Source organism: Sus scrofa, chromosome X, assembly GCF_054392235.1.
Source record: "Sus scrofa isolate SSC_HxYL_T2T_F1_AM1 chromosome X, Sscrofa_HxYL_maternal_Yorkshire_Landrace_v2.0, whole genome shotgun sequence".
Classification (NCBI taxonomy): domain Eukaryota; kingdom Metazoa; phylum Chordata; class Mammalia; order Artiodactyla; family Suidae; genus Sus; species Sus scrofa.
Window position 1 is genome coordinate 107,557,825 of NC_139401.1, and position 15,514 is coordinate 107,573,338.

At 48.2% G+C, this 15,514-nt stretch overlaps 1 protein-coding gene across 1 annotated transcript in view; it reads left to right on the forward strand.

Annotated features, from left to right (window-relative positions):
• Positions 1-6,547: 6,547 nt before the first annotated feature.
• The window catches only part of IL13RA1 (interleukin 13 receptor subunit alpha 1), a 54,060-nt gene continuing 45,093 nt past the window's right edge, over positions 6,548-15,514 (forward strand). The window contains 2 exon segments of the mRNA NM_214341.1: positions 6,548-6,626; positions 13,182-13,321. Coding sequence (NP_999506.1) covers positions 6,548-6,626; positions 13,182-13,321 — 219 coding nt within the window.

Genomic DNA, 15,514 nt, shown 5'->3' on the forward strand with positions numbered 1-15,514 from the left:
TGAAGGGAGTCTTATGTGTTTGGGTTATGGGCTGGAAATCCTTCGAAATTGGATTGTTATGATCATTATACAACTACAGATGTGATAAATTCATTTGAGTAATAGAAAAAACTTAAAAAAAAAGAATTAAGGAAGTCTTAATCCATCTTAGACAACCAGATCTCGTAAATACCACTTTTATTATGCATGTCACCACCTTGCTGGTAAAATCCTCAGAGGCGCCTTATTGCTTCTGAGATCCAGCCAAAGGCTAATTATTGTTCACCTGTAGGCTCTCTCTCCTCCCTTTTCCCCTCCCTCCCTCTCTTCTCTCTCTCTCTTTCTCTAAGTTCTCGTTATCCTTCAAGGTCTAGTTCAATTCCCATCTATTCCAAGAAGCCTTCAGAAGCAATTCCAAACATATTGCTCTGTTTCAACTTTCTCTGAAACCTGTACCATGAAAGAGCATTTTTGCTTGTTTGTTTGGCTGCATTTTCTTTTTTTTTCTTTAAAAAGACATTTTTTTTTTTTTTAACAGCTGCATCTGTTGCATCTGGAAATTCCCAGGCTAGGGGTGGAATCAGAGCTGCAGCTGCAGGCCTATGCCTCAGCCATAGCAATGCCAGATCCGTGCTGCATCTGTGACCTACACCACAGCTCGAGGCAACGCTGGATCCTTAACCCACTGAGCGAGGCCAGGGATCAAACCTGCATCCTCATGGACCCTATGTTGGGTTCTTAAGCCACTGACCCACAACAGGAACTCCTTGTTGCATTTTCTTGTGCAAACAGCACTCTCTTGAGTACACCCTGTGAAACTTTAAGAAGAAAACCACTTGCTCAAAAGTAAGAAACTTCAAGTCAAGGAAACCTGGACTGATCATGTTATACTCATCTTTATATTCTCTGTGGTGCCAGACAGTGTCTTCCATGCAGCCACCCCAAAATAAACTTAGAACCTAAGTAAGAGCAGTGTGCTTGCCTGCTGTACACAAGGCTTCCAGAGAAGTCCCCTGGTTATTGTCGCTTCCAATCAGATTGCCGGTCCTAAGCTCCTCCTGGGTGGAAATCCTGGAGTCCCCGTGGATAGAGTCTCTGGGATCCAGGAACTTGTATCCAGTGGCAGAAAACTGACACACACACAAACCTTTGTATTTATTATTTGCTGCAGCAGCAGAGGAATTTGCCAAGTGCGATAGGCACACACATAAGAGGAAGTAAAGAATTTTGCAGTTGGGAGTAAAAGAAACTCAAAAAACAAGTGACATCTGAGGAATGGAAAAGCTTCCCAGACAAAGAGAACAGCAAGAGGAAAGGGTTGCAGTGAGAGAATATCAGAGGTGACAAACAGGAGTCAGCAAGTAGTGAGGAAGGGAAGCAGGCCAGGCCTGGGAGCATAGGGCCTGGGCAGATGCAAGGCATGGGCCCTCTTGATAAGGTGGCAGCCCTGCTTAGCACCTGCTGAGAGCTGGCACAGGGAACACAGGCCCAATGTTATCAGAACTTCTGATTTCTTAAGACACGCTAAAGATCTGGGGTGTTCTGCAAAAGCTGTTTGTGTGTGTGTGTGTGGTTTTGTGTTTTGTTTTGTTTTTCATTTTGGGCATCTAGATAAGTTGAAACACGATGTAGGCCAAACAAAATTGCCTCTAAGGGACATTCAGCCTGAAGGTGACCCGTCTGCTAGGAGGGCTAGAGCTCCCAGTGACTTGGGGAGCTGGCTGGAGGTGAGGCTGGGAGGAGTTTGGGGAGCCTGCCATGGAGAAACAAGGCTGCAGGCCAAGGAGCTGAGACTGCCCTTCATGGCAGTTGAGGGCAGGGGGGTGTCACTTACGCAGCTTAAGCTGGGAGTGAAAAGATCCGATGTGCACATTGCAAAGATATGGCTCGTGGAGGGTGGATCCAAAGACCTTTGTGATCTATTCATCGGAAAGTTGGTAAGGACCTAAACACAACAGTGGAGGTGAGCAGCAGGGAGAGTAGGTCTGAGGGATGTTTTCCCACCTAAGCAGCGACTGCATGGCTGGTTGGTGGGCTGGGGAAATGACGTACACTAGATACAGGAAACGGCGGTGTCAAGGACAAGTTTTAGCATTAATCTCCCACTGGTTTTTCTTTTTGCTTTTTTTGGTTGGGGGGTGCTGCCCCTGTGGCATATGGAGGTTCTCATGCTAGGGGTCGAATCGGAGCTCCAGCTGCCAGCCTATGCCGCAGCCGCAGCAACACGGGATCCAAGCTGCATCTGCAACCTACACCCCAGCTCACGGCAACACCGGATCCTTAACGCGCTGAGCAAGACCGGGGATCCAACCTGTGTCCTCATGGATACTAGCTGGGTTCTTAACCCCCTGAGCCATAACGGGAACTCCTCTCGCTGATTTCGGGTGGGCATGGGGACAGTGAGTGGGCAGGGGTGAAGTACAAAAGACAATGAAGTGTACAATAGTTCAGGAGTTCTCAGCTATTGTCACTTTGAACGGGGGACATCTTTGTTGTGGGAGACCATTCTGGTCCTGTGTGTCACAGGGTGTTTGCAACATCCCTGGCCTCTCTACTCACTAGACGCCCGTAGCACGCACCCCCACACCTCAAGTCCTGATGGCCAAAAATAGCTCCAGCCGTTGCTAAAGGTCCCCTGTAGCGACAAAATCACCCCTGTTTGGGAAGCATGGCTCTAGGGTCAGGAGGGAAATTCCCTATTTGCTACTTCCCTCTTTTCTTTGCGTTGCACTAGCGCTGAAGATAATGTTCTGGTTTCGCTTAACAAAAGGCAGAAGACCCTTTGAGAGATTTTTGCCTAAGGAGCCAGAATTTTTGGCTAAGCCCTTGGTCTCTTCGGGAGCCTATGTCCTTTATGAACTCGAGAGAGGGCCTCTCACTAGCTGGAAGGAGATCTGACTTTGAAAAGAGGAACACCCTTCTCCCCTCCCAGATATTTTCTTGTTTGTGCCCTTTTCTAATTCCATTTACAGAAAAGAAGAAAGTGAAGATCAAGAAAGCCAACTGGATGCACCAGTCCGCCCAGAACTGCAGTCAAGCCCAGCCAAAGCGGAAAAGAACTGAGATTGGGAGTCTCACACCCAAGTCATTAGGGCTCAATGGATTAAGGGTTAAAGCTAAACTTGACGTTGACTCATCAGGACTTTGATTACACAAAGCCAAAATGAGAGCGCTTTGTTTATTGCAGTTCCTGGAAAGCCTTCCATCTGTCTTCGCACAGGCCAAGGCAGTGGCCCAACTCAATCCAAGATGCGCTTTGAGTAAAAGTACACTGAAATTACAAATAGAAGTTTGATACAGCAGAAACAGCATTCCTAACTCTCACCTAGCCCTACAAAAAGAATTTTTTTTTTTTTGGGTTAATGTTGCTTGATGTTTAGGGTCAAGAGGAAACGGAACTGACTACAACAGTTATACTCATGACAGCGGGCAAGGACTACCACGGCCATGCCACCGTGCTTGGTTTTCTTTCTCACAATACTCAAAGTTTCAGGGCCTTTTCTGGAGGCTAATGACAAGTCGCGACCCTTAATTTTCTAATCATTTGCTGCCATTACTGTTCATTTCGTTAAGCACTCGCTCAGTCTATGCCAGACAGTGCCCACGATGGCACTCGGCCAGTCCCCAGGGGCTCCTGTTCCAACTGAAGACTTCTTAAAAGGCAGATGACATAATCATTCGGGAAACATTATTATAAAGTTATTGTATAATGTTTATAGAAAATGTCAACAAGCGTATGTGTGTGGTGACGGGGAGGGAAAGTCTTGGGTTAGAGAGGAGCTGGCCTGTTTGTCGGAGGGATTTAGAAATAACAGTCGTCTCTCTCAGCTCTGCTGGCTTTGATAGTTTATAAAGTGTTTTATTTTGTTCAATAATACACACAGGCAAGGATTTATTCTGAACTTTGAACCACAAGACTCAGTATCTCAAGATTCAGCACAGGCGGGCCTGACTCCTGGAAGCCGCCCCTGCCTCTGCCCCCGCATAAGTTACCCCTTCTTGGTGTCTGCCAGTTCCCCATTCTTGCCTTTGGTTTTTTGTTTGTTTGTCTTGTTTGTTTGTTTTTTTGGTGGGTTTTTTTTTTCCTGTCTTTTTAGGGCCACACCCATGGCATATGGAGGTTCCCAGGCTAGGGGTCTAATCAGAGCTGTAGCTGCCGGCCTATACCACAGTCACAGCAACGCAGGATCCAAGTCGTGTCTGTGACCTACACCTCAGCTCATGGCAACGCCGGATCCTTAACCTGCTGAGTGAGGCCAGGGATCGAACCCGAATCCTCACCGATGCTAGTTGGGTTCGCTAACTGCGGAGCCACGACGGGAACTCCTGTTCTTGCTCTTGCGATCGCCCCTCATAATGCCTGCAGCTCTTTGTTGGCAGAGCCTGCTTTTAATGAGTGTCTACCAGAGATTCTGGAAGGATGATAAATGTTTATTGTCCTTAAGGACCTTAATTCCAAGAGTGAAGCCTTTGTTTCAGATCGGTTAAACATCCCCATACCTTTTGAGTAGGGTCTAGACTAGGTGTATGATCAGCATTTTTATTGCTCTATTTTTTTTGCAACAGATTTCAGATGTGTACATTGGTTGAATTCAACCAAAATATACCCCAGTCAGTGGGTCTCATCACCTATCCAGACTTGAATCTTTTTTGAGGGGTGGTGACAGAATAATACCCCCTCAACAGTGTCCATGTCTTAATCCGAGACCACTATGAATACGCTGGTTATTTTATATGGCAACAGTGACTTCGTAGGTGTGATTAAGTAAAGGATTTTGAGATGGGGAGATTATCATGGATTATCTAGTAGGCTCCATCTATTTTTTCCTTTAACATTAAAAAATTATATATTTTTAAAGGTTACACTTCATTTACAGTTATTATAAAATATTGGCTATATCCCCAGTGTAGACTACATCCTTGTAGCCTGTTTTATTTATTTATTTCATCTTTTGTCTTCTTAGGGCAGCACCCGAGGCATATGGGGATTCCTAGGCTAGGGGTTGAATTGGAACTGTTGCTACTGGCCTACACCACAGCTACAGCAACATGTGATCTGAGCCGCATCTTCGACCTACACCACAACTCTTGGCAACGCTGGATCCTTAACCTACTGAGTGAGGTCAGGAATACGAACCTGCATCCTCGTGGATACTAGTGGAGTTTGTTAACCACTGAGCCGCGACGGGCAACTCCCTTTGGAGCCTATTTTATACCCAATAGTTTGCACCTCCCACTCCTCCCGTCCCCACTGCTAACCACTAGTTCCTTCTGGATATCTGGTAGGTGCAATCTAATTACAAGGCTTCTCAAAAAAGAAAAAGGAAGGCAGGAGGGTCAGAGTCAGAGCAGGAGATGTGCTAAGGGAAGCAGAGGTCTGAGTGGTACAGAAAGGGGCCAAGGAATGCAGTCGGCCTCCAGAAGCTGGAAAAGGCATGGAGACAGATTCTCCCTTAGAACCTCCAGAAGGAAAACAGCTCCAGCCACGCCTTGATTTTACCCTAGTGGGACTTCTGACCTCCAGAACGCTAATATAATAAAACTGGGGTGTTTTTAGTCAATTCGTGGTAATTTGTTACAGCAGCCATAGGAAACCAAGGGTTCCTCTTTTCCTCCATCCCCAGCGACATTAAGCCTCAGCCACCCACCTTCCATCTCTCTATATGTATGAAAAAGCAGTATGTAGAAAGTTGGTCGTGAGCTTTAAAAACATCCCTTTGTGGCGCAACGGGTTCGGTGGCCTCTTGGGAGCGCTAGGACGCCAGTTTGATTCCTGGCTAGACACAGCGGGTTAAGGATCCTGCGGTGCTGCAGCTGCGGCCTAGGTAGCAACTGCGACTTGGATAGGATCCCTGGCCCGGGAATTCCATATGTCGTGGGGCCGCCAAAAAAGGAAACATTTTTAAAAATCCAAGTATATAGTATGGCACTGTCGGTCATATTTACAATTTTTGCTTCCTCCCCCCCCATTATCAACAGATTTCAAATATACTTTTCATCCTGTTTACAAAGCATGCTCCCGCCACATCCCCTCCTCTGGTCTTCCAAGTCCACCCTCTGAGGTCAGACCTGGGATTACTAACTCGGGAGTCAGAGTTTAGGAAACAAGGGCTCAGAGGCCCACGTTTGGAAGCCGCGTCTCCAGACTCCCAGGCCAAGGCTCGTTCCCAGAGAAGGCCCTGCCCGGGGAGCCCGGTGGAATACAGCTCCCCCAGCACGTCCGGGGCTCCGCCGGTCTGCACGGTCCGCTCGGCTTGCAGGCGCGGGGGCCGGGCCGCGACGCGGTCGGGGAAGTTCCGTTTGGCCGGCGATCCGCCTCGGGGCGGGGGACTGGGCTGCGGCAGGGCCAGGTGTTGCGCAGCAGAAGCCGCTGCGGGAGCCACCGACGCCCCGCCCCTCCACCCGCGCCGGCCGCCAGGGGTTACCTGCGGCCGGTGGGCGGGGCGGCCCTTCCCGTCTGCGCCGGCCCCCGGCCTCCAGGGCGGCGGAGCCGGGAAGTGGGAGAGGGAGCGGAGGAGGCGGAGACTGCCGCGGCTGCTGCCCGGCCGGGCTCCGAGCGAGGGGCTGCATGGAGCGGCCGGCGCGGCTCTACGGGCTGTGGGCGCTGCTGTTCTGCGCCGGCGGCGGCGGGCTGGCCGCGCCCGCAGGTGAGTAGTGCGGCCCCTGGGGCCCGGGGCGGCGGGGGTCGCGGCCGAGAGGCCCGCCGGGCCGAGGGCGGCGGTGGGCGCCGGGGGCGGGCTCCGCGATGCCCCCGCGGCCGCCGCCGCCGCCGCCACTCGCGTGCGGCTCGAGGTGAAGGACCCAGAGCGGCGGAGGGGCCGGAGGACGTCCCTTGGCCGTCGGGAAGCGCCGAGGAGCCCGGGGCCGGACCGAAACGAGTCCGTGGCCGCGGAGTCGGGACCGGGCATGTGGCCCGTGAGCCCGGGAGGGGTTGAGGGCCCAGAAGCCCGCGGGGACGGCGACCGAGGTCCCGGCGAGCCGGGGACCCGCCGGGGCTTCTAGCGCAGCGGGTCTAGTGAGGGAGTGAGAGTTGGAGGCAACCTCTGAGGCTCCTAGTTCCTGAAGGAAAAGGACGTGAGGGTCACGGCCTCCTCTGGCGTCCAAGAAATCCAGTGGGAAACCCGGAGCAGCATCCGCGTGGATGCCTTTCTTTAATATTTTCCTTTAAAAAAAAGCAACCTTTATACTTTGGAATAATTTTCAATTTACAGAAAAGTTGCAAACATAGAGCGTTCGTGTATGCCCCTCCCCCCCCCCCCGTGCGGCAATTTCAAATTAATCAACCAAGAGTTACTGTGAAAAGTGGGGGCTGATGAGTTGCTCAGGGATGGCTTTTTCCGGACCTTCTTGGTGAGGATAGTAGATCCAAAGTCGATAGGTTTTATTGTCATGTTGACACAAACGCTTCCAGTTTTGTTTATTGCAATTTCACCAGCGTGTTGTACTTTGAAACCCAAGTTGAAATGTTGATTAGGAAACCTCGCTGCCCTGTGTTGATTCAGTCAACAAAACGTGTGCAGAGCCGGCTCACTGCCAGGCTGTGTTCTAGGGGCTGAGAATGCCGCAGATGAGCAAAACAGAGTCCCTGCCCTTTGGTGCTTCTCTGCAGTTGGCAGAGTCTGAGAAAGGGGGGCGGGAGTGAAATATAAGGTATGTCAGATGGCGAGAAGTACTTTGGAGGAAAACAACGCAGAGGAGGGGGCTGCCATTGTAAATAAGGTGGAGTAGGAAGACCTCCACTGAAAAGGTGGCCTTGGAATAGAGACCTGGGGAGGTTTGAAGTTGGTCAGCTAATAATTCAAGTGAGGACTTTCCATTGTGGCTCAGCAGTAACGAACCCAACTAGTATCTGTGAGGATGTGGGTTCAATCCCGGGGCTCGCTCAGTGAGTTAAGGATCTCGCGTTGCCCTGAGCTGCTGTGTAGGTTGCAGACACTGCTCAGGGGTCCCACTTTGCTGTGGCTCTGGCGTAGGCCCTCCGCTGCAGCTCCGATTGAACCCCTGGTTTGGGAACTTCCATATGCCCCAGGGGCAGCCCTAAAAAGACAAAAATAAATAAATAAATAAATAAATAAAAATTCAAGTGCTTTTCTTGTTTAGTACTGAGCCAGGCTCTGTAGGTTCACTTAGAACCTTAGAATGTACAGTGTAATCCTCGCCCCCCCCCCCCCAAGTGCCTGTAGTTTACTTGGGGAAATCCAGTTTCCATAATTATATATATAGGGCAGCTGCAGTCCAGAGAAGGGAAAGGACTTGTCTAGGGTCACCCGTCTCATTAGTCTCCTGATTTTCCCAGTGCTACTCCAGCACCCTCCCTGGCACAGACTCCCTCCCACACACACCTGGAACAACACACAGCTGGCCCTCTAGCTAATACTGGCAACCCCCAACTTCATCAGTTTTGTCACAGAGGTTCATTGGTGACTTGGTTACTTAGAATACAGAAACTTGTTTCCCATTGGAAATATTGATAGAATTGCATTGAGGCACGGTGACAGATTTTAAAAAACAAGTCGGGGACTTGAATTTTAGTGGTCCAACATTTCCCAGCTGTGGAATATCAGGGCTGGTCATTTCCTCTCCCTTGTGCAGCAGCTTTTTTATCTGTGACAGGAGGTTGAACTCTCTAAATTCTAAGGGCTCTTCCAGCTCTAATCTTTTGAGTGTTTATAAAAAATGATTTGGTTACCAGCTTAGTTTGGTCTCTTTAGATTGGTAGCCCACACCATGACATGTCTTAAGAACAACTAGGATTTAGTGTTTATGCCAGGCAGCGTACTAAGTTTTCCACTTGCACTGTTTCATTTGATCTTGTTTTTTTTTTTTTTTGGCTTTTTGGCTTTTTGGCTTTTTGGCTTTTTAGGGCCATACCCATGGCATCTGGAGAGGTTCCCAGGCTAGGAGTCCAATTGGAGCTCTAGCCAGCAGCCTATGCCAGAGCCACAGCAGTGCTGGATCTGAGCCGTGTAACCCACTGAGCAAGGCCAAGGATTGAACCTGCGTCCTCATGGATGCTAGTTGGGTTCGCTAACTGCTGAGCCACCACGGGAACTCCTGTTTCATTTGATCTTTACACAGAACCTGTCCATTAGGTGCTGTTATCAGTCCTATTTTGTCTATGAGGAAGCTGAGGCATAGTAAGACCCAGAGCCTTGCTCAGCGTCTCATAGGTGGTAGCTTGGAGGAGCCAGGCTTCCAACCCCAGCAGCCTGGTTCCAGAGGCCAGGCCTGTAACCACTGTATTCAGTGTCTCCCTCTGCAGAAGTGAGGGGAGTCCTTGGCTGGGAGAGGCGCTAACCCTCCCAGCGTGGCCAGGCAGGACTGGTGGGCACCCATGCAGGCACCCATGTAGGCACGGACAGGCCATTGGTATGAAGCAGAATGATCATGAATTGGAGACTTGCTTTATAATCGCCAGAGTGTGTGGTCCAAACAATAACTTCAGAAGCCAGGAAACTGAGAGCTGGCAGTGTCGTGGACAAGCTAAAATTTGAGCTAGACGTTGAGGGGGGGGTGACATTTTGAGTAGGTGGAGAAGTTATTCCCAGTGGGGGCCTAGCAGGAGCAGTGACCCAGAAGTAAGAGTGAGAATACCTCTTTGTGCTCAGCAAGGAGCCGGGCAGCTTCCTTTGCCCTTGAACCTGAGTGGGGCACAGCGTGAGGGTAATGACACCGGAGGAGAAGCCAGCAGGGAGACATGCCTGACGGAGTGTGAGGGACTCCCTGGGGTGTGAAGCTGGGCAGAGAGGTGGCCACTAGAAAGATGTGTTGTGTCGTCTGTCCAGGACCCGGCCTTACTGGTGTATGTCTGCCGGTCTCACCGGGCCCAGCAGAGCACCCCGGTTAGTGTGATCGGGATGATTAAGAGAGGTGTTGCAAAAAACACTGAAAGAGATTAATGACCCAGTGAATGTAAAGGAAGGAGCTGAATGACTCATGTATGACTTGTGATTTCCTTGACTTTTCCCGAAATACGCATGCTTCTGCCAGCTCCTGCGATTGAACAGGAGAGAGCAACATTGCCTTGTTATCAGAAACAGCATTGATGGTGCTAATTCCTAACTAGAATGGGATGTTGTGCTTGATGACCGTACAGATCGACTGGAGGTTGGAAGTTTAGTCGAGGGAGCTCCTTGAGTCCCTCTCTCCTCTCTGCTCCCCTTTCTGCCAGCCATCAACCCATACGAAATGGGTTGGAAAGAGATGCGTAAGGAAAGCTTCTCAGGCAGAAGGGATGCTTGCTCTGTCTCCAAGGCCATGTGCGTGCAGGTCAATCCCGTAGAAAACCAAAGCAGCTGTTTAGAACTGTTTTGTCTCTTCAGAAAGCAAGCGAGCAGATAGCAAGCATTTACACAGCCCTTGTTCTGTGCCAGGCACTGTTGGGAGCTTTTTATCTGAGTTAACTCGTTTAACCCTCATCGTAACCCTTTTTCCTTAGGTTATTTCTTTTCAATGATCCTCATGTTATAAATGCGAAAACCGAGGCAGAGAAAGGTTAAGTAACTTGCCAGCTAGTAAATAGCAGAGCTGGCACATGAGCTCAGGCAGTCTGGCTCCAGAGTCCATGCTCTTAATGACTCTACTAATGCTGAATTGTACGTCTTACATATGAGGAGCTGTTAGAGACCTTTACAAAAAGTACAGTCTCTGCTGGTTTATGTATATGTCTGGATGTATTATACCCTCATCCACACATTCAGATATATTTATAAACATTTGGAGATTGAATATAAACTTTCCACGAGTCTGTGTGTGTTTTAAAGTATAGGAAGTAGAGGATGTCTCTTGCAACACAGTGGGTTAAGGATCCGGTGTTGTCACTGCCACAGCTTGGGTCACTGCTGCGGTGCAGATTTGATCCCTGGCCTGGGAACTTCCACATGCCATGGGCACAGCCAAGATAAAGAAATAACTAATAAGAAGTAGAAAAATCTCAAGCGAAATGGAAGGAACCCTTTTTTTTTTTTTTTTTTTTTTTTTTTTTTGCGGGTTGGGGGAGAAGCTTGGTAGGTAGCCACAGGTGCCGCCAAATGAAAACCAGTTAGAAGATCTGACTAAAGATGCTTCGGAGCAGACGGGGTGGGGTGCAGAATGAAACCCATTGGAGAGACTGGAAAGAGGGCGGGCTGTTGTTCTGTTGAAATACTGAGGTGAACAAATAAGATTTAAAAAGGTCTTCAATTCCCTTGAGAATTGGGGCATGATTTAAGCATACCACAATGGCCAATATTTTCACGATCAGGGCTTTCATTTTTTGTGTGGGAGCGGGAGGTGGGTAGGAAGGCAGAGTGTCAGCAAGTGCCAAACCAGCTCTCCTGGACTGTTGCTTCGGGGTGTTTCTGGAAACTGCACAGTAAGAGAGAGTTGGTAGTCTTCAGTAGGAATAGGGTTTTCATTAGAGGCTCTAGACCTGACAGATGACATGTCTTCGAACATATCATTGACGTGATGTTACAAAGGCCGAAATGGAGTAGCCGTACACGGCTGTCACCACTTCCAATCATAACTTAAAATCACGGTCGCCTGTGCCATGGATGCTCCCTGGCACTGGCTGCCTTTTCATGCAGTGCAGTAGGATTTCCTGCGTCCTTGAGGATTTGATCTGCTGTGGGCTCCTCCTCCCTACAGTTGGGCCTTGGCTCTACCTTTCGGGAAGGCTAATGGTTGTCGAGGCAGGAAAGGCAGAATGGATATTGAGAGTCGAGGGCCTGTGCAGTCTGCTGTGTATAAAACTGACTTTGGGGGAAATCGCAACTACTTCGTGCCTGCGGGGCTGATGTTTGGGGACAATGGGAATTTGGGGTTCAATTAAAGAGGAAGGCGACGGTATAAATATGGCAGATTAGGTGAGAGGCCAGAGCACTCCAAAGTCGGGTATCAAATTGGCCTAGGGTATAAAATAGCACTCTACCGATGGATAAATTAATGTAGCTGGAATCCTTAAGTAATTAATAATGATTAAGTTTGCCACTTTAGACAATTTGGGGGATCGTTCTTTAAATTAGTGTAATAACCTTTATTTTGGAATAACGTTCGACTTACAGAAGAATTGCAAAGATAGGACAGAGAAGCCCTGGATACGCCCCATCTGGTGTATAGAAGGGCGATGACTTTGGGATTCGTGGTCTCAGAAGACGTCCTCGGGAAAGTTTGTAAGGATGATTTCCTTTCCCTCCTCTATGGACTTCCCTGCCTTTGGCAGGAGCATGAAAACTCCTTTCCCTGATCCTAGAGCTAGGTCCAGAATAATAGAGTCAGTAAATATTTGGGAGAGACAGTGGTGGGTTTTCTCCAAGAGAAGCACATTTTTTAAGACATTCGCAGTTTCTCCCCTTTTCTTGCCCTCTTCAGATTAGTCGAAGCTACCATTCCAGCTGTTTAGTGTCAGACCTCAGGGGAGGATTAGGGAGCAGCAAGGGCTGTTTAATCTCTTTCTCAGTACTTCTTTGGAAAAGTTATAAAAAACAATTACCAGGTCACGTTAGCAAGCGTGATTAAAGACGAGCTGCTTAAACTGCTCCTAGAACTGCTGAGATTCACGTGTCTGTATTGAGTGACCTGTGGACCACAAGTGTAGGGAACCCCAAATACCTGCAGGAGGAATGCTTAGACATTTAAGAACATACTTGTCAGAGTTCCCATCGTGGCTCAGCGGTAACGAACCTGACTAGGGTCCATGAGGAGGCGGGTTCGATCCCTGGCCTTGCTCAGTGGGTTGAGGATCGGGCATTGCCGTGAGCTGTGGGATAGGTCAGAGACACGGCTCGGATCCGGTGTTGCTGTGGCTGTGGTGTAGGCCGGTGGCTGCAGCTCCGACTGGACCCCTAGCCTGGGAACCTCCATATACCGAGAGTGTGGCCCTAAAAAGACAAAAAAAAAAAAAAAAAGGAATATACTTATCTCTGTGTTCACGCTTTCTGGGTCTGCCTCTCAGCTCTGCCGTTTACTGGCCATGGGATATGGGGCAGGTGACTCACTGACCCTGTGCCTCAGTCACCTCATCTTTAAGATGAGGCTGATGTCTCATAAGGTTGTTGTGAGGATTCACTGGATTGATATGTGGGGAGAATTTAGCAGGCTGCCTGTGTTAGCTCTTGTTAACTCAGGTTTATGATTCTTGGCCTCTAAGGAATGGGTTGAATGAACCACTGAAAACACTGACTGCTGCTGCTAAGTGTATTTCTTGTGCTTGATTTGCACAGAAACTCAGCCACCTGTGACGAATTTGAGTGTTTCTGTCGAAAACCTCTGCACAGTCACATGGACGTGGAATCCTCCTGAGGGAGCCAGCCCGAATTGTAGTCTATGGTATCTTAGTCATTTTGGCAACAAACAGGATAAGGTAAGTTTTCCAGAACACCTTGCATTGATGACGTGAAGTGAACACTGTGAGTTGGAGCCAAGAATAAGCCAAATTCTAATCTTACTTCAAAGTGGGATTTTTTTTTTTTTTTTTTTGACTGCACCTACGCATGTGGAAGTTCCTGGGCCAAGGATCAAACCTGCGCCACAGCAGTGCCCCAAGCCACTGCAGTGACAATGCAGCATCCTTAACCTGCTGCATTTCAAGAGAACTCCCAAAGTGGGATTTTTGTTTTGGGTTGTGTCCAGATTTTAACTGGGAAAATTACGGACACAACTGTTGACAAAATTGAACATTAGACAATCTTTACTAATTATTTGCTGATGACGTACAATTGAGATTATTGCTCCTTTAGGAAAACCAGATATTGTTATCTAGTAGGCCCCCAGTAAATAATTCATATGTTAAAATCAGTTCCTGTAGGTACTCAATGATCATGTTAAAATGTGTTTCTGTGTTCCTGCCTGTAGCCTCGTATTTATATAACACTTTCAGTTTCTCAGGGAATTTTCACTTTTACCATCTCACTGATCACATGCACAGATAGATATGCAAGAACTGTGTGATGTGTAAGTAAATGGCCACATGGAAAGTGAAAAAAGAAGATGTCAGTGGCAGATGGGGTTGACCAGAAGGTTCCCTGATGCTTAAGGAAAAGTGAAACTTTGAGCCTTTCCAGTCAGATATGCGACCAGTCTAAGTGAATTTTTGTTACTAGGACTGGATCCTTTTGGATTCTTTATGACAGTCTTATTCAATGGGAGTTTCTCTTGGACCTTATTGGTTTGTAGCCCCTTCTAATTGACAGGTTCTTCAAAGCCTCATATGGTCTGTTCAGAACTATTTCATACCTTTATACAGTCCTTGGATTCCACATCTGCAGATGGAAAATATTAGAAGAAAAGATACCAGAAAGTTCCAAAAAGCAAAACTTGAATTTGCCATGTACTGGCAACTCTATGTGTCATTCGCATTGTACTATATAAGTAATCTAGAGATGATTTAAAGTATGTGAGAGGATGTGTGTAGGTTATATGCAAACACTACACCATTTTAGATAAAGGACTTGAGCATCCTTGGATTTTGGTATCTCTGCGGGGTTCTGGAACCAGTGCCCCTTGGGTATAGGAGGGATGAGTGTATCTTCTTTCAGTAGGTGGGTGGGGGAGGTGGAGGATGTTTGGGGTGGAATTTGTCCAGGCTTGGGGGAGGCCAATGAGAAGTTGTTATTAATGACAGTACTTGGGCTCAGCGAGCTGTGGAATCATCATATTCAAGCAGTTTGGTGGCAGGAAACGTCTGGAGGATGAGTTTGGTGCAGCACCAAGCTAGCTCAGTGGCCTGGGGTAAATTACTTAACCTCTCTCTCTGTGCCTTCATTTTCTTGTGTGTACAGTGTGGCTCTACTCACTTCCCTGGCTTGTTGGGCCACTAAAAATCATGTCTGTGAAAAGTTAATGAAGTGAGGATAGAATGGGCTCTTCCTCTTGAGGGGACCTTGCCAATCTGCCTTTCCACTTTCCTGCTGAAGTGTTCGTTATCGTTTAGGGATTGACTGATAAATAACTGGGACTGGTTAGAAGTAAGTGTTTGTGTTTTAAAAGAGGTCCTCCAAATGCGGAAGCCTATGAAACCCTGGTAGGTCAGTTCCCCTTTTCATGCTGTTGGCTTCCTCTTGTCCCTAAGGAGGGGCCTCCGACAGTTGGAGTCTTAGTGGCAATTTTTGGTAGTTGAGTCTTGAGACGTTCCAGGAAAGACTCTTCAGTGCTTCGCCTAAGTATCTAACTGAAACCCCCAGGAGAAGTCACCATCTTTCTCACAGTTCCTTATTTATTAGCCTGTCAAGCATGCTCAAGAATCAGTCAGGTAGACATGCTAGCCTAGAGATGGAGCTAATTCCTCAATATAATTACAGAAATTTAGACTTAAAGTATCTTTAGGAGGCAGTGGAATCAGATAGAACTGGGTGTGAAATTTTGTCTCTTATCATTCAAGTTTTGTGGCCTGAGCCTCCATTTCTTTATTTGTAAACACTGGTGGCAAAGGCTAGTAGCTATTTCATATGAATGGGGTGTGTGTGTGTGTGTGTGTGTGTGTGTGTGTGCGCGCGCGCGCGCACACCTGCCTGTGAGAAAGGAGATGGTGTTTGTGATACACTCGCTGCAGATTTAG